This window comes from Catharus ustulatus, chromosome 18 (genome assembly GCF_009819885.2).
Source record: "Catharus ustulatus isolate bCatUst1 chromosome 18, bCatUst1.pri.v2, whole genome shotgun sequence".
NCBI lineage: Eukaryota > Metazoa > Chordata > Aves > Passeriformes > Turdidae > Catharus > Catharus ustulatus.
The window spans coordinates 3,378,638-3,404,037 of record NC_046238.1 but is presented as its reverse complement, the minus strand read 5'-3'; the positions used below and the strand labels follow the sequence as shown (position 1 = coordinate 3,404,037).

At 45.4% G+C, this 25,400-nt stretch overlaps 1 protein-coding gene across 1 annotated transcript; it reads left to right on the top strand.

Annotated features, from left to right (window-relative positions):
* Positions 1-8,029: 8,029 nt before the first annotated feature.
* Positions 8,030-22,633, top strand: PPP1CC (protein phosphatase 1 catalytic subunit gamma). Its single transcript, XM_033075545.2, has 7 exons — positions 8,030-8,300; positions 16,810-16,941; positions 17,957-18,187; positions 19,264-19,368; positions 20,219-20,442; positions 20,833-20,967; positions 21,385-22,633. The coding sequence occupies exons 1-7, from the start codon at positions 8,246-8,248 to the stop codon at positions 21,472-21,474; spliced, it is 972 nt and encodes a 323-aa protein (XP_032931436.1). The 5' UTR covers positions 8,030-8,245; the 3' UTR covers positions 21,475-22,633.
* Positions 22,634-25,400: the final 2,767 nt, after the last annotated feature.

Genomic DNA, 25,400 nt, shown 5'->3' with positions numbered 1-25,400 from the left:
CAGTGAGGACCAAGCAGAGAAATTGTGGCTGCCCCATCCCAGGGTGTGTCCAAGGTTGGGCTGGACAGGGTTTGGAGCAGCCTGGGGTAGTGGAAGGTGAGTTTTGAGTTCCCTTCCAGCTCAAACCACTCTGGGATTCTATGGCTGGCAGAAGAAGCACGTGCTGTGCCAGGACCATCCCCAAGAGTCCTCTGCAGAGGTCATGGCTGAAGGCATCTCATCATCAGGGCAGGTCCCACAGCATCCAGGACTTGCCTCTCCCAAGGTCCTCAAGCTGCTCCAGAACTTCTGCACAGCCCCAGTGATGAGCAGGTTTAGGGGGTCAGCTCCCAGCTTGTGCCCACCCCAACTTCTTCCTCAGCAGTTGCACCCATATCCATGGCACATGCCACGGATTTCCTTCCTTGGCTGGGGAAGGGCAGTGACCTTGCCACAGCTTCTGCCTCATGTGTGCCAAATCACAGCTATAAAAGGGAGAAAAGTTCAGCTGAAAAATACAGCTCACCTTTTTATAGAAGAACATGGGAGCTGATACATTGCAGTTGAAACCCTTCCAAAAAGCCAGGTGGACTTTTTCTCTCTATATATATACCTAAACAAAACCATTTCTTTCTGTTAAAAAAAAAAAAAAAAAAAGAAAAAAGAAGAAAAAAAGAACTCTGGCAACTATCCCACGCCGAGAAAGACATTTAATTGAAGCCACACAAAAGGCAGTCGGTCTCACCAGCAACTGCACTTCTATCGCCTCCAGACAGCCTGACGCACGGATTCAGAGCTGAGGATGAATGTCAGCTGTCAGGTCCCTAAGGCTCTGCTGTGACCTACATGCTACTGAGAAAAAAAAAAAAACACCCAACACTTGTTTGAGGTTGTGCTGGGAGAAGTGACAAAGGGAGTATGGCTTGGCAGAGAGGGTGACACACACTGGGGTTGGAGTGAGGCTCTCTTGAGGAGTTTTGGTGTGAATCTTTTGGTGCATGGAATCACCCAGGAGCAGCTTTCACTGGTCCCCTCCTCACCCCTTGCTAGAAAAGTTAAATTCATGCAGGAACTCTGCAGTGAAGTCAAAAGATGTTGGAAAAGGACTGAAAGTGGAGCCTGAGAGCTGGAGACCACCAAGGCCAGTGAAGGCTGCAGAGAACAAAGTGTGCAGGTGAAAGGGGCTTCTCTGACCTCCAGCAGGTTCCTCCATCCCTGGGGATGTTCCTTCACCTCCAGACACTTGTGATTCAGGCTGAACTACCTGGGAAGAAATGGTTTTGTTGGGAAGAGTGCTCTGTGTTATCATCAGACAATTTCAGGCAGGCACAAACTTTCATAAACTACTTTCCTTGTAAAATTCTGCCTCATAATGTCGAAATCCACCTTTCCTCTTTGTGTACAACAAGAAGGGACCTGTGCTTGTATCACCTCATGTGTAGGATGAATGAGATGTTGGGATGTTGACCTGATCCTCGTAGGGAATGCAGAGTCTCACACAGGGTGTCTCTTCCCTGCTTGGATGGGAACTCAGAAATGAGATGTCATGACACATTTGAAGCCTAAATGCATCCTGGAATCATCAAAGCTGTTCTAGCTGTGGGGTGAACACTTCTTCTAATTTCTATTTTGCTTTCTAAATGGAAGGAATGGACTGTTGGTGTCCACAGCCATTCACTCTGAGACAGAAGTTTAACACCAGCCATCCGTGTCTGTCTGTCTTTGGGGAGCTGAATCTCACCCAAAGATACACAGGGGATTCTTCCTGCAAACAAGGAATCTACCTCTAAGCTGCAAAAAATCACATAAAGCAAAACATGGAGATAAAGAATGGGAAAATGGAGTTGCAGCAGAGCAGAGATGGAACAGAAGGGGCAAGTTTCCAAGGCTCCCTTTTCCCCCAGATGAATGTTCCCAACTCTCCTGCCTCACCTGCTGCCTCACAGCTACGTGTGCAGGAAGCACTGACGTAAAAAGCTGATTTATCACCTAAACCCCACCATTGTGGAGTCTGTCATTGGCAGCACTTGGATTTATCACCACATCCAGACCAAAACCACTTGTGATCCATCAGCAAAGGCAGCTGGCTGGAGAGCAGCGTGGGAGAGAGCCTGGCTCCATGGTTTGGGATCTGTCTCTGCTGCAGCCCTGAGAGGGGATTGCAGCTCCCAGGGCTGAGGTTGCTGTAAAGCACCTCACAGCATCACCCAAAGCACTGTGAGGAGCCTTGTCCACCTTTCCCTTGGGTCCAGCCCAAGTTTTCTCTCTCTGCTGCTGGGCTAAGCCCCAGTGTCCATGGTGTTCCAGGTGTTTGCTTGGATGAAGCTGCCCATGGCCGGGAGGAAAGACCTCCCAGGAGAAAGAGGGTTTCTTCAAGTTGCTTTAAGCATCCTCTGGATGTGGATGCAGCTTTTTGAGCCAAGAACACAGCTCAGCCCAACTTGGGCAGGGGATTTCAGTGAGTTTAATCCGTTTTATACACACTCCCTCAACTGGCTAATTACTGCTAATTACACAGGCTTGAACTCTGGCCATGCTCTCCTGGAGACCTGGGAGAAGCCACAAGGCAGCTGTGACCAGGGCAGCACTCATGGAATGCCCTGGACACCAGGACCTGAGCAATGCCCATGGATGCCAGGGAGAGATGCCTCAGCAGCTCACAGTGGTGTTGCCCAAAATGCAAGGACAAACCAGAAGGGAATCCAGGGATCAAAGGTGATTCCAGCCACAGATCCCTCTGAATCCTTTCACACCAGTTTTGGCGCAGTGTTACGTAAGAGCAGCCCAGCTCCTGAAAATCTGCCAGGCTCGCGAGCAGGGAGCAGCAAGGAGGAGGTGAGAATAGAAACAAATAAATAAGAATACGTGGCAGCTACCTCCACAATGGACCACGTTTCCAAATGCTGCATGAGAGCAAAAATCCCAGATGTCCAAGAGCTGCCAATGGGATTGTTCTGGAGTTTCAGGAGTGGAAGGGAAAACAAAATCTGGAGCAGCAAAGCTATTGCCCTCTGGACATTTGTTAGCTGTCCCTGGAAGGCTTTGGTGCACCAGCCTTCAGGCACCTGCAGCCGGGATTTGCCACATATTTCACCTGCATTTCCATGGGAAAAGGTGGGAATTAATGAATTAGGGATCTCTGGGGTGCATGGAAAGTCTCTTTCTTGCTCCTGCATCTCGTGTTCAGTGGTGTGTCTCCCCCCGGCAGAGGCACAGCAGCCGTTTGACCAATAGCAAATCACCAGACCTCCATCCTATTTCCACTTTCCCATTCCCTTGACAGCCCTCCTGATCCTGCATTTCATGGGTTTTAATTAGAGAAGCAGCTCAGCCATGAAGCTGGGCTGAGACCAGAGGCCGTGTCCCAGCTGCAGACGTGCATCTCTGGCCAGTGCAAGGAGGAACATCCATGATGCTCTGCCTTTGGAGCCACGTGAGGCTGCAGCTGCACAGAAATGCCTCACTTTGAGAAGAAGTTGCTTCTCCTTGTTTTGCAAACTCTGCTCACATCCCTCTGTACCACCACATCCAGGTGAGCCGTGCTGAGAGCTGCTGACACTGCAAAGGGAAAGGAAATTGTGCTCACCCCACCACAAACCAGCTGGAAAAGGGGCAGAAAACATTTTGCTGTGTGTACAGCACTGGCTGGTGTCTGTGCTTTTCCCTTTCCCCTCAGAGAAAGGCTCAGCTGAGCCCTGTGGAAGCCCACAAGAGCTTTCCAGGCAGTTATGCAACTCCCTTTGGCGGGGCAAAGGGATTCCTGAGGAAGAGGGGAAGACAGGGCTCCACTCGGTGCCAAAGCGGCGTCAACTGATCCGCCACGGCTGCTCTGCACTGAAAGCAGGACAGAGCCTCACTGAGAGCAGGACAGAGCCTCACTGAGAGCAGGACAGAGCCTCCTTGGGAGCTGCTCCTCCTCTTTTCCCAAGCAGCAGAGCAGACCATGGCCATACCCTGCCCAGGGATGCTCAGACACACACAGGACACATCCAAATGGCTCTTGTGCCTCATCTCGGAGCTTCAAAAATCAGATTCAGCTTAGAAATTCACCAAGAGTGTGGAATGGGTTGGGTTTTCCTAATCCAAAGGGCTGGAGCAGGAAAAATCTCATTGTGCTCACTGCTATATTAGGGAAAAAGGCACTTATGACATTTTTATATGAGAAGGATTTTATTGGTAGTATTTTTGCAAGTATGAACCTTCCAAAACTCACCAATAGAATATTTTTCCATTTGAAAATACCTTTCACCAGAAACCCGTTAAGTACAACAACCTTTAACAAACAGATTTTTAAAAACCCACTAGGAGGGAAGGAATGGCAAAATCATATTTCTCCCGCGTCAAAATCGCCGGTCTCAAAATTTTCTGAGCTGAATTTTTTTTTTATCTTTGGTATCAAAAATGTGATTTTAACAAGCTTGAGATGGACTTGTCATTGGTGCTGACAGCTACTGTAGGGGGGAGATTTCAGACAGACCAGCTGCTGAGATTGGGAAATTATCATCTTGGTGCAGATCAAGGCCTGGCTCTGGTGTGCAGGGTAGACCTGTGAGAAGAGCGTAAGGAAATCTGCAGCAGGAATCCTGCTGCTGGCTGTCTGGGAATGAGCTTTCATTCCATTTCTGCACAGGGTTTGAGTCCTTGGAGAGCCCCAAGGCAAAGCTGGAGGCTCAGGAGCAGCAGCCAGCCCCGAGCTCCTCGCCAGGTTCCGCGCAGGAACGCGCAGGATCCACAAGTTTTGTTGCTGGAGGGAGATCGCGGCGCTGTGTGTTTTGTAAATAAAACATGACACTAAGAAAACTCCTGCCTGTGCGTCAGCAGCTCCCTACAGAACAGGACACAGACCCTTCCATCTCCAGATCAGCCTCACAGCTTGTTCCAGCTGCTCCTCTTTTGTCTGACAAATCAGCGCCACCCACCCCCAAAACCCTGCTGAAATTTGGGGGTTAGCAAAATATTTTAGGCGTGAAAAGCAAGACGTGTGCATGAGGCTTTATCTCGATTGTAACACCAGGCAGGCTGGGTGCAAACAGTAGGAGTTATGAAAACATTGGAATCCTGGCTGTGGAGCGAGTTAGGGAAAATAACACCTGACCCACAAGTCACCCATTCTTGTTTTGGCAGTTTGAAGAGCGTGTAGAGCTTTGTTTGAAATGTACACAAACACTCTGAATTTCATGGACTTAGCAAATATGTAATCTAAAAGTGTGGGTGCCTCACATTTCTCAGGATCCACCCACAAATAGGGATAAATCAGGGAATATTTAATTATTTTTTGCACATATATACACAGATGTATGTGGAGATGTGTAAATTTGTGCTATATTGTACTCACAGTATATGCATGTGTATGTATATATATATTTATATGTACAGAACAATACTGAAATCTTATTTTTCTTCTATATGTAGGTGGGAATTATATATATAATTTTTGTATTCCTAAATTTAACCAGATTATGAGCAATAATACAATAATAAAGCAATATGTGCAAGGGAGAGTGAGGACAAATCAGTTGGGAAAGGTGTTTTAGACAGAGGCTTCCAAGGAATGAGACCAAAGTGGTGATTTGTGGAATTTCAAGGGAGGAAAGGAGGAAAAGACCCAGAGGTCTCAGAGCTGTGAGCTGTGAATGATTTGTGCTGAACAAATCGTTCATCACCATGTATTTAGCTAGTAGGAAAACAGGAAAAAAATTGTAGACAAATTGAAAGAAAGGGTGGAGATGTTGGTATATGAAGTGTAAGCTTCAAAATTGTGGAATGTTCCAAGCCCCTGTGCAGAGTTTAAGGACAAAGGGATTCCCCTGATTGTTCCTTCTCTGGAAATAAATATGTTCCTCCTCTAGAAATAAATAATTTTTGTGAGCAGCACTGGTGAACAGAACATTTTCATTATATTTATAACACCTTGGCTGGGTCCCTTTTCTAATCAGGGTGTGGGGCAAAGCTGGTTATTTCCTGCAGAGAAAAGCTACCTTATTAAAAAGATAATTTTGTGGTAGCATTTTAATATAACTCTGACTCTCCAGTTTACTGATAAGGAAGGGTCTCTTTTTTAAAATGAGAATGAGAAAGACCCTGTGCAAAAATCCAGTCCCCACCAAACAGGACATCAAGTGTTGGCAGCTGCTGTTGAGATTTGGAGCTGGAACAAGGAGAGTTGGTTATCAAGGTGATGATAAGGCCTCGAGAGATTCACCTTTATCTGTCATTTCTCTTCTCTCCTCCCAGCTACACCTCTTTTTACAAGAATTCTCAGTGCTTTGGACCTTGCCTCATATGGTTCAGCAAGTGAGACAGATTCTCTGCCCTGGCCTTGTTTTGAAGGGCTGGTTCTGTCCTTTCAGAATGTGGGGTTTCCATGTGAATTCCCAAGTGGATTCCCAAGTACATCTCCTGTGTTGCACCCAGGTTGCTAAGCTCTTCCCCTCCATCCCATTTCCCAGAGCATTAACAGGAGTGAAAAGGATTCAACACCCCAATAAAGGTGCCCAGATCCCCAAAGGACTTGTCCCTGGAGAGGAGGGGTGAGATGAGCTGGAGATATTTCCGGGAACGAAAACAAGGCCAGGAAGGTTCCTCTGGAAACACAGGACCAATTTTCCTTGTTAAATAATTCAGCTAAGTCCAAGAGAACAACTCGCCCTGCAGAATTAGGAAGGATTTGAAAGAGAAAGAAAGCATTCGATGCAAGAGCCGGAGGGGGCCGTTCCCCGAGAAGGTGCAGCACAAAAAAAAAATAGATGTAAATCTGCAAAGGCTGTCACGTTGAAGTAAATCTGAAGTAACTCTATTGTTTTCCATGGGCTTACTTTGGGTTTACACCAGCGTGACTAAGATTAGCATATCAGCTTGGGCGTGCTCCATGCGATAAGTGTTCGCTGGGGAAGCGGAGCGTTGAGGCTGCGCTTGCAAGGGGCCAGAGCCTGTGCTTCAGGTAGACTCTGCATCCTCTTATCTCCTTCTTCCTGCAGACCTGAGGTGTGCTGAGACTGCAAGTCCTTTGCTTTATCACCCGCACGGATCCGAACTCTGCTCCGGCCCCACCACGGCAATGAGCCGTAATGAATATTGTATAACTGCTGCCTGGAGGAATCCGACAGGATAGTGGGAGCAGGGAGGGGAGGAGGAAAGAGCTCGATACGGCCAGCCCTGCAAATTAAAGCAGGAGTAAATAAAGCAATTAAACAATATACAACCCGAGATGCAGACTGAATAGTGGGAAAGGCTCGCACGGCTGTCTTCTGGACAAACACCATCCAGTTTATGAGCACAACCTCTTTTAATGGCTTGGAGATAGATATAGAATAAAATAATAAAATTGTGAAATAAAGTAGTGAGATGCTTTTGAACGAGGAGGTTGATTCCTTCATCTGCAAGGACTTGATAGCACTGTATGTTTGTTTCTTGAAGGATTTGCAGGTGCAGAGCCACATGTCTGGAGGGGCTCCTCAGGACACATTTCCTCAACCCATGGGGCAGAGGTGGCTCAGTGTGAGGTGAAGGACATGAGGGCTGTGCTCCCCCAGTCCCAAAGTGGGGTGAACAGCCCCAAAATGCCACCTGAAGCCACCATCTCCCTCACATGTGGGTGCGCGGGGCCATGACCACACTGAGGGGACATGAGGGCCATAGTGGCCCCTTCCTGCTCCCTGCAGACCCCAGTCTGCAGGAACCCTACAAATTATAGACCTTTCTCCACAGAAAGGGTGATTAGACATTGGAAATGGTGCACAGGGTGGTGGAGTCCCTGTCCCTGAAGTGCTCAAGGAACGCCTGACTGTGGCACTGGGTGCCATAGTCTGGGTGACAGAGTGGTGTTCGGTTATGGGCTGGACTCGCTCTAGGAGGTCCTTTCCAACCTAACGGATTCTGGGATTCTGTAACCGCCATCACTGGTTCCGTCGCTCCGCGACTATCGCGACACGGGGAGGCAGCACCGCCGCACTACTTCCCGTCCCGGGAGCGGAAGGATCCCGCAGCGGGGTCGCTTCACTCCGCCCGCTCTTCCCGCCCGGCCTATAAAGGGTTTCCGACGGGCGGCGTCGCGCTCGTAGTATCCGTGCGCCAGGCCAGCCCGCTGAGGGGACGGCCGCCATTTTGTTCACTGCTGGCTCTGTGCTGAGGGGGCGGGGGGGCAGAGAGCGCGAGGGAAGGCGCAGAGCAGGAAAGGGCAAAAACGAAACAGAACGAGGTGCGGAGTCGGGCCGGCCAAGCCGCGAGCGGAGCGGCGGGGAGGGCTCCGCCCGGCCGCTGAGAGGCGATGGCGGATATAGACAAGCTCAACATCGACAGCATCATCCAACGGCTGCTGGAGGGTGAGGGTCGGGGACGGCGCGGGTGGGGGGAGCGGCGGGGCCGATGCTCCGCGTCCCGCCCGCCCCGCGGGGTCTGAGGGGGCACCAAAATGGAGGGGCGAGAGGCGCTTTGTCTGCCTGGGGTCGCCGCCTCCCCGCCTGGCTCGGCCCCGCAGCCCCAACTTTGCCCTCAGCCCGTGTGCTCCCGAGGCTTTTCTGCCTTTTGATCGCCCGCTGCAATGCCGGGACCGGCCGGCTGCCCCCTTCTCCTCCCCTTGCAGTTCTGAGGGGATGCTTAATCTAGTCGGGTGTTCGAATGAGGGGATGCTTAATTTAGTAGTATTTTGTAGGTAGGTCTTTTAAAAAGCCTGGGGTGTTCTCTTGCCTTTCACGTGTACACATGGGATCAGTGCATGGCTGTGGGGCTCTGGAAATAAGACTCAGCGTGTTTGAAGAGTGTTGAGGCAGCTTTTCAGCAAGTCGAGAGGAGACTGTCATGGGTTTCGGTGTTTGCTGGGTTTAGCTTTGATTAGCTGCTTGCATTAAAGCTGCCACAGGATTTTGGCTCTTAATTCGTGACATATGGTGGGTTTTTAGGTGTGAATAGAGGGTTGGGGTTTGGTGTTTCAGACAGTCTGAAAAAGGGCTTATTGTCTGCTATTGTTGGTGCTTTGGGGTGAAAAGAGTTGCCTGGCAGTTTGTAAATCAAAGGAAAACCTGGAAGTTGCAGGGGGTTTCTCCAGCATCATCCCTTCACTTGCAGGGATCTGCACTCACTGGGATTGACTGATTTTAGGGCGAAAGACTGAGAAGCTGCCCTTGAGAAATTGTCTTGCAGACATCAAGTAAAGCCGTAATTATTCAGAGAAGGAAGCTGTCCTGATCCAGCCTCACTTCACGTGTGTCAGGGCAGGCACCTCATCTGGATTTACTCTTGAAGAGCTTGGTCAGGAATTTAACTTTTTTCCATTTGGCGCAAAGTCAGCTGAGAAAAAATGATGAAGAAATGTCTTTTCTTACACACTTTCCTTCTTACAGGATTTTGCTTGTGTAATGCTTGCATAGCTAAAGGTCAGGCAGGGGAACAGAAATTCTACTCTAGCAATCAATTGGAGTTTAAAAAATCCTGTAGATGAATTACGGGATTATTGAATAAGTAAAAGTAAATGGGGTTTTTCCGCTGATCTGGTTTGGGTTTTGCCTGTTACCAATTTAAACCGCCCTGGTTTCAATTATTTAAAGACTTCCCTTCATAAAGTTAGACCAGGATTTTCCTGAAAATCCAGTAGTACGACTTGTAAATGTCAGGTCTCGTATGTCATATGTTTGGTGACATATTAATACATGCTCAGTCGAGCTGCATGTATTAGTTACAGTCCTTACAGATGCCCTTTAGTGTAACTAATGCAGTATTTTCAAAGTGAAAATTCTAGTTTTTAAAAGCATGGATTAGACCTTTCCTAGAAAGAAATGCGGGTGATTTCTCTGTTTAAAGTTTCAAAAAGTAGTATGTTAATAATATGTTCTGCTCTTGCTCAGTTTATATCAGCATTACATGGTTGGAGCAGATAAGAGTTCATAAATCAGATTGCAGAAGATTTATTGACATCTTTTAAGAGGTGCTTCATGTAAATACAGACGTTACCTGAGGTTGCATCAGCTGCCAGGACTGAAATTAATTTTTTTTCTTCTATTAATACTGCAGCTGGGATTTTTAATTCCTTGAGGCAATGATTGTCTTTCCATATTTAAAACAATTGCTGGTGTGAGTAACCTATGCTAGTGCTTTATTTGTTGATTATTAAATGTCTTTGCCAGACAGAGAGTAATGACTGACCTTTGTGTCATTTCTATACTTTTTTTTTCCTAAAACATTGCTGCATTTCAACACACACTGCATTTTCGATTTAGATCAAACAAATTATTATTTTTCAGTGCAGTCCTGGTAGAGCAAGTGCATGATGTTAGTCCCACAAAGTGTGGTGTGAGCTCTGTGTCAGTACCCCTTCAGACAAGGCTGCACACGCATTAAAACCACACTCAGACATGAAAACACTGCAAAATCTGGTTTAATAATCAGCACAAATCCTTGTGCAAGCTGTAATTTTAGAGCAATTTGGTATTTCATTCTAGCTCTCTTTAAACGTTAAATACTTACACATTTTTATAGCAGTTAACTTTAGGCGATTTTGCTACTAAAATTTAAGGAGTGTGAGCAGGGGGCTCAGCCCTTTCTAAAGGTGACAAACCCCAGTGCTGAGGAGATTTGGGATGGGATGCTGGAAATCAGGGAGCAGATACAGTCAGGTGTTTGTTTTATCATGTGCCTTAGCAGTGCCCTGTTGGAAGAAGCAGTGAATCGAGTCTAATGGCTGAGGTAAAGTGAAGGGTGAATAATAAATTACTCTTGCTTTTGTCCTTAATACAGGATATTAATAATGTATTTGTGAGGGATTTTAGTTGCTTTCTGTCCTGACTCTTCTGCTCAACTCACATTATTCCTGCTTTTCCTCCAAATAGTGATGTTCTCCCACCCACATTAGGCTATTCAGGTGAAATTATTAACTTGTTCTTTAAAAGGCCTGGAAATATATACTTCAGCTTCTCATTCTAAGGTAAATATTTGAAGAGTCTTCCTTGCTCCAGATGTTTATAGTACAGAACCATTTGGCATTGAAATGTCACAAAAAAACATTTTTCAGTAGCATTGTTCTCAACCTTGGAAAGCCATTCAGGGAAAATATTGAAAATACTGACTCTTTTTGCTGTAATTGAATTCGTATTTTCTCCTGTCTTTACTGAGAAGGGTTTTGTCCTGCTAGGAGCAATTTCCTGAGTACAGCTTGCCTGACTTTTGGTAACTGTAATATCCATAAGAATAACACTTGTAAAGTGTAGTAAGTAACAATATCCTACACTGAGTATTGAAATGTTTTTAGCTCAGATATTGATGGAATTAATTCACCTTCTGATGAGTAAGAGGGGTCAAACATGAGAGCAAATTATGCCCCTTCCACCAGGGTACTGAAGGCAGCAACTGCATCTGTGTGTGCTGAGTCAAAAATGCCAGCAGACAAGAAGCTGCTAAAAACTCCTTGTAAGATAAAAAAATCAGTGGCACCTGTGTGCTCTTGGAAAGGGCTCCAGGAAATGGCAGAATTCCTGCTTGCCTCAGTAAAGAATGAGTGACAAATCCTGTGGCTTCCTTTCTGTGGCATGTCAGATGGGATTCCTATAACTTGAGCCCCTTATCCATTTCCTTCATCTCTTGTGCTGGCAGCCTTTGCAGATAAGTAGGGTCTGGTTTGGAGCTCACAGTCACCTATTTAGAAAACAGGATTGGGGTGTATTAGTCTTACCATGGTAACAATAAATAATGGGTAAAGTAACAGTTTCAACACACCTTAGTGACCCATGTTAAAATGTGTTTCTGCAAATCTCCTGTGCTGCATCCTCTGCAGTTAAGGGAAAATGGAATGATGAATGGAGGCTACTTTGGATAAAGCCACATGAGGCTACAGTGGTGGTAGCCATTCTGAAAGCTGAAATCCTGGCTAGTGCACTAAAATCAGCAAAAAGACTCTTAAATCCTTAAACATTTCTGTTTATACACCCACAGATTTCTATTCCCAGTAAAGCCTGTTGTAGAGATGTCAAGGAGATATTCTATCTTAATTTGCTTTAAATGGGGAAAGATTATCATCTACTTATTAAAAATAGTTAAGCTAAAGAGCATGGATAAGAATTTGTTCAGCACAGAGAAGACTTTTCTCACAAATGCAGTTCTCTAATTTTTTTTTTTCACCTTTCTGCTAAGTACAGCATTAATCTGGTCTGCAGGGTTACTTGCCCTTTAGCTTCATATACTGGGGCAAGAGTGATTCTCTGAGATGTTAATCTGAAATGTCACATTTACTCATGGTTGAGTTGGGATGCTGTGATGAAGTTTCTCATGAGCAAGCAACACTCTTTGACCTCAAACCATATCATTTTCCCTGGTTTGTGTAGCTTGATGTTAATTGTTTCCTGCTGTGGTGCAGCAGTCTCTAAGAGGGGGAAATAGAAACTCTTTTAATTCCACAGACCAGCAGTAGATTCTTACCAATGCCATGGATTCAAATCAGTCTGATCAGTTGCCCAGTGAGTGAAGGGGAGGAATTTGTCCCCTGTGTTTGTGAGCAGTGTGAGTTCCTATTGCAGTGTGGAAACACCTTACAAGATGAAGAGCTTGTAATCATGCAGAATCTTCCATCTGATAACACTGCTGTGAACTTTGACATGCTAGGAAGCAGATGAGAACTGTTCAGAGCCTTGTGCACTGAGGAGATGCTTTTCCATCTCAGGTTTGAATTTGAAGCCATCTGATCAAAGCTGGTAGTGCCTGCAGTAAAGTAAAACCTTTTTTACATCAACCACTTTCAAGTTATTTATTCCCTTTGTGCCTGTGGTGCAAAACTGACTGTGAAACTGTCATCAGGAACTGCTAAAAACTAGATTAAAACCAACCTGCAGTATTTTTGGAAATGTCACTATGATTGCAGACATCTTAACGTAAAATGTGGTGAAACTGAGAGACTCGTTTAATAAGGCAGAAGAATGAACTGACCTGTAGACAGACTATTTTCCTTAAAACATTTTCTGTAGGAGAACTCGATTCTCACACTTCAGTTGACAGTATTTCAGCTGCTTCTTTTAATGCAGTACTGAATGGAAATGAGATGTTTGGATCACTGCAGTTTCTGGCATTTTTGAACTTGCAGCTATTTTTGAATACTTCTCTAAGTATCTGTCCCTTTCCTATTAACCTTGAGTGACGTAAGGGACTGTGTGGCACCAAAGTGAGGCTTGGAAAACGCTGGGGCTGGCTTGGGATGTGGGAGTCTGTTGTACTCTGCATACATATGGGCTCAGACTGTTGGATCCCCCAGCTCCTGACCCATTTATCCCTCCCAGGGAAATGTGGAATAGTTCTCAATGTCAGGCAGAGCTCTGACTCCTGGCAGCTGCACTTGGTACTCGCTGTTTGCTCGCTCCACAGTGATGGGGGTGCCTCGAGTTCTTGCTCTTCTCTCTTTTCCTTCCTTTCCCCCTCTGCTGGGCACCTGTCACACTGCACTGTTTATAATGCACTCATTTTAGAGCTGGTATCTTGTTGTTTCCATTGGTTTCTCCCTGTCTTTAATAGTGAGCCCTGTGTTCAAAGCAGCACCTCTGCAGAGATCATCCAGACTCCAGGGAGGGATTTTTATCTGTAGTCATTTCTGTCTAGTGAGAGTTTATTTTTTCACAACTTCTCGTATTTGTACAGTAAAAAAGATTTTACCTGTTAGAAAGCTGTCCAGACTGGACACTGAAATTCAGGCTCTAGAGAAATTATTTCTAAGAACATCTCTGCCTAAAGAGTCTGGGAACATTTTGCTGTCTGGAAATGCTGCAGCAGTGTGTTCAGACACAAATAAAATACCACTTGAAATGGGCTGACTTTTTTCCCCAAATCATTAATCTTTAGCTTGTTCCACTGTCAGTTGCAGGCTGTCATTTCTGAGAGGTTATTTTTTATGCATTGAAAGGGCAAATGTGCCTGCACAGAACTATCGAGCTGCTCTTTTGACTTCATGACCAAGCTGTCAATTAGTGTTACACTGTCTGATCTCCACAGGCTGCCTTGTTTTGGTCCAAAGCAGAGAAACAAACAACATATTTTTCATAGTGTGTTATTTTTGCCTTTCTTAGAAGGACTAAGTAACTGGAAGACCCAGAGAAACCTTTTAAGAAGTCATTAGGACTGAATATCCTGCATTTCTGTGCCAGCTCTTTCATTGTGGATGAGAAAATCCTTGCACTAAAAATACAAATTTCTCAAACCAAGATGCACTTCTGCATTTTTGATTCTTCTGAAGCCAAACCCTTTTTTGTTTTCCCAGCTTTTCAAGACATATAGGTTAATGTCACAAGGAACTGAACACACTCATCTCCTCTGTGTGAGTTCCATGTCAGACAAAGTGGTGAAAATGTCACTGGCAGGCAGAGCTGAACCAAATTTTCCTGTTCTTCCTTCCATGGAATCTGTCCTAGTGAGTTTGGGGAGTGCAGCAAAGCATCATTCCAAACTCTGTGAGGATTATACCAGCTCAAAATGTATTGCAAAAACCTAGAAAACCTGTGTCTGAAACAGTGTTCAGATCTTCATTTAATCTTTAGCCAAAATGAATGCATATGCTTTATTCATGAGCTTTAGTGACTCAGTGCATTGCATAGTCTTTATAATATTTTGTACTTTTTAATTTATGGATGAGAAGTACAGGGTTTGGTTTTAGCAATTTCTGAGAAGACCAAATCATGGCAAATTAGATTTTTGGCTTCATAGAAAACTAAATACAAGTATTTTGTATTATCTCTAAAAAAAAGGTGAATTGTAAAATCTATGATTAAGTGACCATCAATTTTATATTTAAAATTCAGCCAGTTTATCACTTAATTCTGAAAATGTCAGTTCTTCATTGCTTCTGGATATTTGGCATTTTGAGTAACTTGCTTGTTGCTCAGGAGTCTTTGGAAAATTACTGTAAGGATGAAAAAATTACTGTGTGGATGAAAAGCCTCATTCGTGCTAAACTGCTGTGACAAAGATTGAACTTCCATTTACATGCTTCATTACTTCTGAGATTTTAATGAAAGACATGAAGTGCAGTGGTAATTCCAGTGTTGGCATGTAGTGTCACTGGTGAGTGATAACACGTGGGCATGAGGAGCAGGTAGAGTTTAAAGAGAACACTTCAAGCCGTGACTTCTGACCTGCAGTGCTGCCACTGTGAGCACAGACTGATCTGAACTCGAGTTTCCTTTGGAGGGTTCTTTGAGGCAGGGAGGTGTAGGGCACTGGCAGTGGTTCTGCAGGGCAGGCAGTGCCACCCTGACAGGGAAGGGTTGCTGTGACAGTGACACTGGGAGTGCTGGCAGGGATCACATCCCGTTACACACTCATCACTTTATTGGTAAGGTCTACTCTCACTGAGCAGTGCTTGATCAGAGGCCTGTGCAAAAGTCAGCAGCTTCTGTGCTAGTGAGAAATTGGAACACAACTGTTTTTTGTTCTTGCTGTTCCTGAAACTTGCCTCGAGCACCCCCAGCCTTTCCCACTGCAGTTCTCACTTGGCTTCATGCAGCACAAGGCCCACAGTGATGGCAGAGATTTGAGTCATCTGGAGCTTTCAGATTCTCACTGGGAGGTTCAGCGTAGCAGAGGAATTAAACTGAGCTCCTGGCTAGATACTGAGTTAATCAGGACTTCAGGAGATAATGCTGCATAGGTTCTTGTGTTTGGGAGGATTCAGGCTTGTTGCTTGCTTTTTTTGCAATTAAAGACCAGACCTTTTTGGATAAGGGCATAGATCCTTCAGTCTCAGTGCTCACAGTAAGTCACCTAACCTGGCAGCCTTAGCAGTGGAGGGGTTTTGTTTCTGGAGGTGTTGGCAGAGGGTTTGCAGCCATCTGAGACTGCAGTTGTTGGTGATTTGGCTTTGATGGGGCTGAAGCAATGGGTTAAATTGTAATCATGGCTGCTGCTCTTCCTCCTTTTTTTTCTCTTCAGCTTTATCACTGTTACATGTTGTCACTGGTTTTGACACCAAATAAAACTATAGGCTTCACCAGTAGTGGCATGCTTATATTTTTTTTAATCCAGTCTTAACCCTGATAAGTCTATTTGGGCTGTAGTTACAGCACTGCTGCTGTAGAAATGTCCTTTGTATTTCTGGGCAACAGAAGCAGGACTGTGAAACTTGCTCAGGCCAGGCTGATGTCCTTGTCCAGAGGAGGAAGGAAAACTTTAATGGGTGTTAAAGGAACAAACTGTTGTGAATTATTGCAATGGGGAAGATGGAAGCAGTGATGGGAGCTGGGAGATTGGTCTCCTTCTGGCTTGTCTTTTACCCTGCTCAGAGGCAGTGATGATGGCAGCTGCTTTGTCACCATGATCCAAAACTGTTTCCTTACTGATGGTCCTGACCTTCCAGTCATGTGTGTATTTTCCTTCCCTGTTCTCCAGCTGCAGTGCAGAGCAGGGCAGGACAGGATTTACTGGTGCTGTGATCTTGTTTAGGGACTGTCTTGGGTGAGGTGATTTGCTGGTTTGGGGAAACCTGCACATTTGTTGTTGATTGAGCTGCAGATGCCCTTTGCTCAAGTTCAGACAGCTTTCTAGAGAACAAGCACATAAAAAATATTCACTAAAAATAACATGTAAATAGTCCCATTGTCCAACATGGGGTTTATAACTAAATAGAACTAAACTGATGCTGTTTAAAATGTGACTTTTTAACAGGGGAAGTGTTGAGCCATGAATTCTGTTAAATGAAGGTAACATGAGTGGAACAGAGCACGCTCCCTTTTCCCTGGCACTGCCATTTCACCCCAGCACACTGATCCTGCCCTGGTACCTTCTCATTCTGTGCTGCTCTGGCCCTCAGGCTCTAAAATAACACCAGGATCTTGCTGATTTTGCTAACTGACTTCTGACTCCTCCCAACAGTGCGAGGATCAAAACCAGGGAAAAACGTCCAACTTCAAGAGAATGAAATTAGAGGACTGTGCTTGAAATCCAGAGAAATCTTCCTGAGTCAGCCTATTCTACTAGAACTTGAAGCTCCACTGAAAATCTGTGGTGAGTGCTGTGAGTTTTGGTTTGATCTTGGGGGAGGTGTCAGGTAAATGCAGACCTTAAGCAGAGAGCAATGCCAGATGCTACTTTCACTTACTAACAGTGAAACTAATGAATAATTGTAGCAAAAGGCAAAATAAAACCCTTCTGGATATGTAGGGCAGAGGAGTGGAGAGGGGTTAACATGTGGGAATTGTATTTGGGACCAAAATAATCCAAACCCAAAAAGCAACTGGTCCAGTTTCACCAGGCTGGGGGAGAGATCCTCATGGAGTTTTGGAAAGAAGTTACCAAATAAATAATGTCTGGCCCAGTTGTGCCTGAATAAGGAGAAGCAATGAGGAGCCCCAGTATTTAATGTGCTGCCATGCAAAGCTGAACAGTGGTTTGACAGTATATTAAAATCTTGATGGAAACTTAAATTTGTTTCTTGGAATTACTTTCTGGTTTGGTTTCAGTGTATTGCATACAGCAGTGCTCATTTTGCACTCATGTACATGTCTACTTATGCTAAAAGAATGAAAAATATCAACATAAAAACCTCAATAAATGCAATTTTGAAAGCTTCCAGCAATTAGTTTTTTATCCTACTCTAAAACAGAGGACTTCAATTTGAAGCAGCTCATTACATATTTATAATATTGGTAGTCTAAAATCATGATTTAGTGTTCTGCTTGTCAGAAAGAGGTCCATGATTTAAGCCAAAGGCAGAAATAATACCAATTTCATTTTTGATGCAGTTTCCCTTCTAGAATTTGAATTCCTGGGTGTTTCCAGAAAACACAGTTTGTTTCTTGGAATCTTGATGTTGTTTTATACACACAAATATTTTTGTGTAGCAGAGATGTCAAAATGTGATAATTTTATATACGTTAACTGCCATTTAAAGTATGTTATGGGAGGAATGTAACTGCCAGCTTTTTTCTTTCTGAAGCATCTTTGACTTGTTCTTTGTCTAGAATCAATCAAATAATGTCACAGAGGGTCACTGAAGTGTCATGTCTGAATCTCCTTGCAGGGGACATCCATGGACAATACTATGACTTGCTCCGACTCTTTGAATATGGGGGTTTTCCACCAGAAAGCAACTACCTGTTCCTTGGAGATTATGTTGACAGAGGAAAACAATCTTTAGAAACAATTTGTCTTCTATTGGCCTACAAAATTAAATACCCAGAGAATTTTTTCCTCCTCCGAGGGAACCACGAATGTGCCAGCATCAATAGAATTTATGGGTTTTATGATGAATGTAAGTACCAGGTGTTTGTGCTGGGGACAGCAGGGTGCCAGGGTTGGATGGTTCCTCCTAACTGGAAATGCCCTCTGTGCAATTTAGAGCTGCCCTTGGCCTGTTTGAGAGAGGGGAGTCTGTCCTTCCCCTGGTCCTCTTGGAGTCTGATCCTCACAGTACAAAGCAGCAACCAAGCTGGGCATTTTATTTGTTGTCTACCGTGTTAACTAACAGCTCTCACTGGTAAAACTCCTAAGGGATCTAATGAGAGATGGGAGGATTTAATTTGATGTGCATTGCAGAGATTCACCTCTGTTTCATTCACCTGATGGTGGGGGCTGTATGTAGACCTTACCCAAGCACAACAAATAACTTTGCTGTGAAGTAGAAGCCAATGTTCCTGCTTCAAAGGATGTGATTTAATCCAGATAATGTAGAGATGATGCTGTTAAATTAATTGTGCACTGAAGCATGTTGGAACTTGTGTGGTGGGACACACTTGGCTTGCAGATGACAAGATGTGCACTCCATGTCTTGTTCTCCTCCTGTGAGGAAACAAAGATGTGTGGTATTTCAGAGTTGTCTCCTCAGAGATTAATCACAGGCTTAGTCATATATCACAAATATGTTCAGGGTTCATATCTGGGAGAGGCCCTTTGAAATTCAGCAAACTGTGGTGGTTTCATTTTTCAGTCCTGTTTCATTTTTCAGTCCTGTTTATTTGCTGAAAGTGAGTTTATGTGGTAAAGCAGAATTTTAAAGAAAATCTGCTTTTCACGAATTGCTGTCTTCCCCTGAAAGAAATGGCAAAATACTAAATTTTCTGCAATAGATCAAATTTTCCAGGGGATATTTTGCCAAAGCAAAGTTGGGACTGGACAGCCTGGTTGCCAGCTGAGGAACAGACTACGGTGTCCTTGAAGCCTGTGGGACTCTGAGAAGCCTTTGCCACTGTTTTTAAACAATTAAATCAGAAAATATAATTATGTATAGGCTCTAATGCTGACTTTTTGGAGGCCTCAGTAAAGTTCAGTTTGGTTGTGTTTGTGTTAGCAAAGCACATTGACTGGGTTTTTCTCCCCATTCTCTTTTAGGTAAGAGAAGATACAATATTAAGCTGTGGAAAACCTTCACAGACTGTTTTAACTGTTTACCAATTGCAGCTATTGTGGATGAGAAGATATTCTGCTGTCATGGGGGTGAGTAGCAGTTCCTTAGGTGATGTTTGAGGAACTGGAAAACTCAGTCATGGCAGTTTCATGTTTACATTGCTGAAGCTTCAAAACTTAGGGATTTTTCTCTGTATGAGGAAGGGTTGGGCTCAATGAGTGTCGGTTTTGTGAATCATGGAGCTGGTTCAGACATGATTATCTGCTCTTCCTTTTCCACCCAAAGGCACCTTTAGTAACCTCTCCTAGAGTAGAGAGTCCTTCTAGGGTTTTTTTAGATAACCAGGAGTTTGATGTCTGTTCTGTAAAAATCTGTTTCCACAGAACCAGAGTGGTTTGGGTTGGGCCCTGTAAGACCTGGTGGGTTTAATTTGTAGAAATTGATTTATGCCACACAATGCAGCTTTTTCTGGTCATAAAGTACAGATTGCACCTTAAATGTTTTATCACTTGCAAGTCATTACAGTTGCCCAGGGGCTCACATCAGTGGAAAATGTTACCAGATTGGTTTGATATTTTATTTCATCTTACTGGGCCTGATCGTCACAGCGAACATTCCCTGTGATTCCTGGCGTTGATGCCTCTTTTATTTAACAGCTCTTTCATCAGACACTTGCAAAATATTAGTGAGATTATTGTAATCCTGTAAAACATGGAAATGGCCTTGCTTTATCTTGCTTCCAGTAAATCTCCTAGAAAGTGACTTCAGTTAGAACAAATGCTGGATTTAAAAAACGTCAGTGAATGTCGCCATTGAGCTACGTCAAATGGCAGCAGTGAATCACTTTGAATCCAAGTTATTTTTGTCCTGGATGAATGTCAGTGTTGCAGAGCAAAGCTGGACTAAGCTGGGGCCTGCCTGTGTCTTCCCTGTGAACAGGTTTGTCACCAGACCTGCAGTCCATGGAGCAGATCAGACGAATCATGCGTCCCACGGATGTACCAGACCAAGGCCTCCTGTGTGATCTCCTGTGGTCTGACCCTGACAAGGATGTCTTGGGCTGGGGTGAAAATGACAGAGGAGTGTCCTTCACTTTTGGTGCTGAAGTGGTTGCTAAGTTTCTCCATAAACATGATTTGGATCTCATATGTAGAGCTCATCAGGTATTTTCATTTTATATGTTAAACCATAGAATAATTTAGGTTTGGGGGGACCTGAGGTGATCACCTGGTCCAGGCCAGGCCAGGACAGATCTGTGTCAGCCCAAGGTGCTGAGGGTTCTGTCTAGCCACCCTATGAGGTTCTCTGAATGTGTCCCAGTATTTAACAGCCTTCATAATGAACATTTTCATATAAACTCTAACTCTCTTGAACAAGAGTTTTATCAATAGTGGACTCTATTGTTGAGCTGATGCTCCTGTTTTGGTGTAAAAGTTTGAAACTCCTGCTCTTTAAACATAGCAAGGATTTCAGCCACTGCCTCTGAAAAAGTTTCTTTGCTCCTTGTCAGGAGGAAGCTGCCCAGACTAACACCTCTGCTTTTGTTTCCACAGGTGGTTGAAGATGGATATGAGTTTTTTGCAAAAAGACAATTGGTAACTCTGTTTTCTGCCCCAAATTACTGTGGAGAATTTGATAACGCGGGTGCCATGATGAGCGTGGATGAAACACTAATGTGCTCTTTCCAGGTACAGTGTCTGGAGATTTTCCCTCCTGTTTAATGAGGTCACACATTAAATTTGTGCTATTTTGAATCAATGCTCTACTGTTAAATAACAGTAGGGCTTATTTCAAATAAATCTTTACAGCTGTCATGTAGACAGGGCAGTGTTTGCACTCACATCTTCAAAAACGTGATAACTCTGCTGGTGTGAGATGGGAACTGTTTAATCCTGGAATTAAATCACCCAGGCAGAGCAGTTGGCTGTCAGCTGCTCCCACTGCTGTGGGCTCTGGAGCAGCTGATCCCAAGGCCTGGCCTAGCTCAGAGCAGGAAACTCATTGAGACTTGTCCAGAAGAACCATGTAGTGCCTTTACCAGTGAATTACTGTTTGACTGGAAGACAGCTAAAACTTTTTACTCAATGACCCCTCTGTCTTTTCAGATTTTGAAACCTGCAGAGAAGAAGAAGCCCAATTCCAGCAGACCTGTAACACCTCCCAGGGGTATGATCACAAAACAAGCCAAGAAATAGTCACTTTGGCACTGCCTTGTTGGGACTTGTATCATAGTCTATAACCTCCATTTTTAAACCTATCATGTGTGCTGTTCAGCTTGCTCAAAATAGATAATGTGTTTGTGGTTTTCCTTTCCATTTGATGAATGGCATTTGCTGGTTGTAACAGCGAATGAAAGACTTTGCTCCCTCCCAGGAAGAGTTTGAAAGTCCCCCTGTGTCGGTGTTCCAGCTGCACACTCCACAGCATCTCCCCTCCAGCCGGGTAAGCGCGGGGCTGGCGGGACTGAACCATGAGTAGTGTAAATCTTGTTCTTTAGGATCTGCAGAGGGCACTCGTGTGCTGTGAGAGTAGAGATTGTCCTGTCAGCGATCACATACTGTTTTATACAAACCACTGTGAACTTTTTTTTTACGTTCAATTTTGTTTTAAAGGGATTGCTTTTCTTTTATTGTCTTGTCATGTACACGTTAGTTTTATTGCTGTCAACATTAGGAATAACCTTCAACCTTGCCAGCACCACTGGTAGGATGTATATTTAATTCAGACACACATCCCTCTCCGTATACTTCAGATGACAAAGCCATTCTTTTAAGTGTTTGTGTCTCTTTCCTGAAGCCAAAGTTCGCTTAGAAACCCGTTTGTACACAGCCCCCCTGCTGAGCCGGCCGGGCTTCCCATCCACGCCTTCCTGTCGGAGAGAAAAGGAAGTGCTGGCTGGAAATAGCAAACAGAAAGGCTTGTCCGTGCTCCAAGTGAACACGTTCTTGTACAGTTCTGTGTGTTCAGCTGAGCACATCCCAGTGCTGAGACAGCAGTCCCGGGGCAGTGACACAAACAGCTCTGGGAGTGACGGAACAGGCTCTGGATCTGCTGCGAGGGGTTTGTGCATTTCAGCATAAAGACTTTGTTTTACAAAGAAACCGAGAAACTCGCTTGATAAGCCAACCAGAGGTGTTGATCTTGATCACCGGTTTATATAAATCTCTCACAGAATCTTGTTTTTTAAAAACTGTTGATCTTTTTTGAACAGATGACAGTGTACAATATCATGTAGTGAAAATCACTTATTAAATGAAGAAATTGTTAAATCTTCTCAGTGTCGGTTTATCATAACATATACACTACTGCTCTCCCAGGGCCTGACATGGAGAAATAAATTGTTCTGGAAACCCACGGATTCTTGGTTTGGATTTGTCTGAGCTGCAAGAGGTGATGTTGGACAGCACTGTTGGGTTTAGCTGCGGGTCTGGAGCCTCAGGCAGAGGCCCCTCCCAGCTGAGGGCTGCAGCTCCTGCAGCACCACACGTGAGACCACTGGGCCTGAGCTGGTGTTTGCCACAGCCCAGCTCGGGGCTGGGTGGCTGCACACAGGCGTGGGAGGACAAGCTCAGCTCGGCTCCTGTTCATTGCTCTGTGCACTGGGGGTTGGCCTTGAGTGCAAGTGCTGCTCTGAGAGGGTTCGAGCTGAGACCAGACCCATTTCCTCTGGTTTTTAATTAGAGAACTAAATTTCTGGTGAAATGGGGAACCTGAGTCTGTTTTATCATTGGTGGGGTCAGGTGAGCTGTGTGCCAGCTCCAGCACTTGGCTCTCAGCCTCCCCAGGACCAGCCTGGGCTCCTGTGCTTCACTGCAGTGTGGGAAATGCTGTGGGGTGTTCAGCACTCAGCTGGTTCCTACCTCTGCCTGCTCTAGGCCAGCTGCAGTGCTGCTGCATGCACTGAGGAACACGTTTGGCACTGGAATGCCCAGCTCTGTCCTGGTGTCCCACTGAATTCCCCTCTACTTCTGCAGTGAGTGGGACTCTCCTGCCACAGATCCAGTCTGCAGCCATTGGCTTTATTTTTTCTGTATTTCTCAGAATCAAAGAGCCATTTTCCTACTCTGAAGACATTTTTCCCTTCCCTCTACAGCTGATTAATCAAAAATCTCATAACTACCTCACTGAGCTTGCTAGATCAGATGTCACAGATTACCTGGTAAGGCTGTCTCACAAACTCACTTTCACCCTTTGACTCACACTTGTGGTTTCCTTTATAGCTCTGTAATTTTTCTCCCTCCTTGTCCAACATCCTGCACCTCTGTTGTTGCTGTTGTGGTGACAGCACACATGGAGCCAGTTGGGATGTTCCTGCTCTGGAGGGGACAGGGTCACCTCTCCTCGCTGGCCATGCCTCTGGCTGTGCCACACCTTTGTCCTCCGTGGCTTGTTTTCTTCTCCCCAAACGCAGTTTCGGTGACACAGGTGTCTATTCTGGGCTGTGTTCTCTGCCTGGCTGCATTCCCCGAGGTTGGGTCATTCCTCAAGCTCCCAGGGCTGGAGGTGGATGGGTCCTGTCCCACCATGGCAGAGGGAAGGGGCTGCAGGTTGTGATCAGCAGCTCAGGCAGATTCCAGGCCAGGTTTTGGGTTTAAGTTGTTTTTATGAGGAGGAGATGCTGATTGCTGATTATTTTTCCCTATTGATACTTACAGGAATATGGAATGGCTGGAGCAGCCTCCTAAAACCTGTGTCCCCACAGCCCAGCACCAATTCCTGCTGGCCCAGAGCTCTGTGGATGCTGCAAAGAATGGATTGGGCTGGGAAGAGGCACTGGGCTGTGCTGGGGATCTCCACAGGAGGTAGCAGGAAATTGTGCTCAATCCAAATTCTCCCCAGTCCCTGTTGTGTGCCCTGGAAGGAGCAGTGAGATCTGAGGTGCTCTCATGTTGGGTGTCCCTCGAGGCACTGGGGTGTTTCTCAGGTTTCTCCAAGGTGAAGTCTGTCCTTGCCATCCAGCTGTGGAAAGGCAGCTTTGCACACAGTCATTCTTGTCTGTTCCTGCTTTGCTCTGGATGTGTCAGGACTGTTGTTGTGTTGCTCCGAGTCAGGCTGACTTCAACAACAACAACACATCCATTTTCCTTGGAACATCAGGCCCTAGGGGAGCACAGGGATTTTATTCACACATGCCCCTCGTGGTGGGGGTTTTCTCCTTAAACCCCACAGTCCTCATCCAAAAGGGGCTGGATCTGATGAGCTCTCAGGTGCAGATCTTCCCCCATTACCTCATTTCTGCTTACTGGGCTCAGCTGAAACCAAAATGCCCAAATTAACTGGAGACCCCCAAGCTAAACCTCCCTGCCCCAGGTCCAGAGCTGTGCTCTTGCTGTCACACTCCAGAGCTCTGTAAGTCACTGTTTTTGGGGTGATGGTTGAGGGATTTGGAGCTCCAGGGGAGTGTGACCTGTGCTCATGGCCCTGGGAAGAGGAACAGGGATGTGGTGCTTTGGGATGAGGTGCTAGAAAATAATTCAGGCTGCAGGAAAAGCTTTAAACACTCTCTAGGAGAAAATACTTTCAAAGAACCATACATCTTTGGGTTTTAGAAGTGCATGACTGGAGAGGTGTTTATTCCTTGGAGAAAATTAGGAATATTTCCAGTTTGCCCCAGCAGAGGTGCCACAGAGATGGGTCCCAGCTGAGTTTTTCTGAGGACTTCCCAAACCAGCTTGTGTTTGAGAGATGCAGGGGAACCCTAAACACGAGGAGTCCTCTGACAAAACACGAGACTATAAATGGAGGCAGATTAATCCAGGCCCAATTCCTGGGTTTTACAGCCCACACTGATCCCTGGATCTCCACCAACTTCATGGCACTAATCTGTGTCCGTGCTCAGCAGCTCTCTCTGGGATCTGAGTCACAATTTCAATTCGCGACTCTCCTGGATCGTTGTTTCGGGTGATGGGGAAAAAAGTTTAAAAACAATGAGGGAGAAAAAAGTTTAAACTCCATCCGGCGTGCCCTGCTCCAGCAGCTCCCACGTAGGGACGAGCCGCGGCAATGTCGGGGATGGAAGGGGCCTGGCTCGGGGACCCGCTGAAGTTTCTCGGGCGCGGTGGGGAGGAGGCGGCGGGGCCGCCCCTGGCCGGGGGGAGGCGGAGCCGGGCCCGGGGAGGCT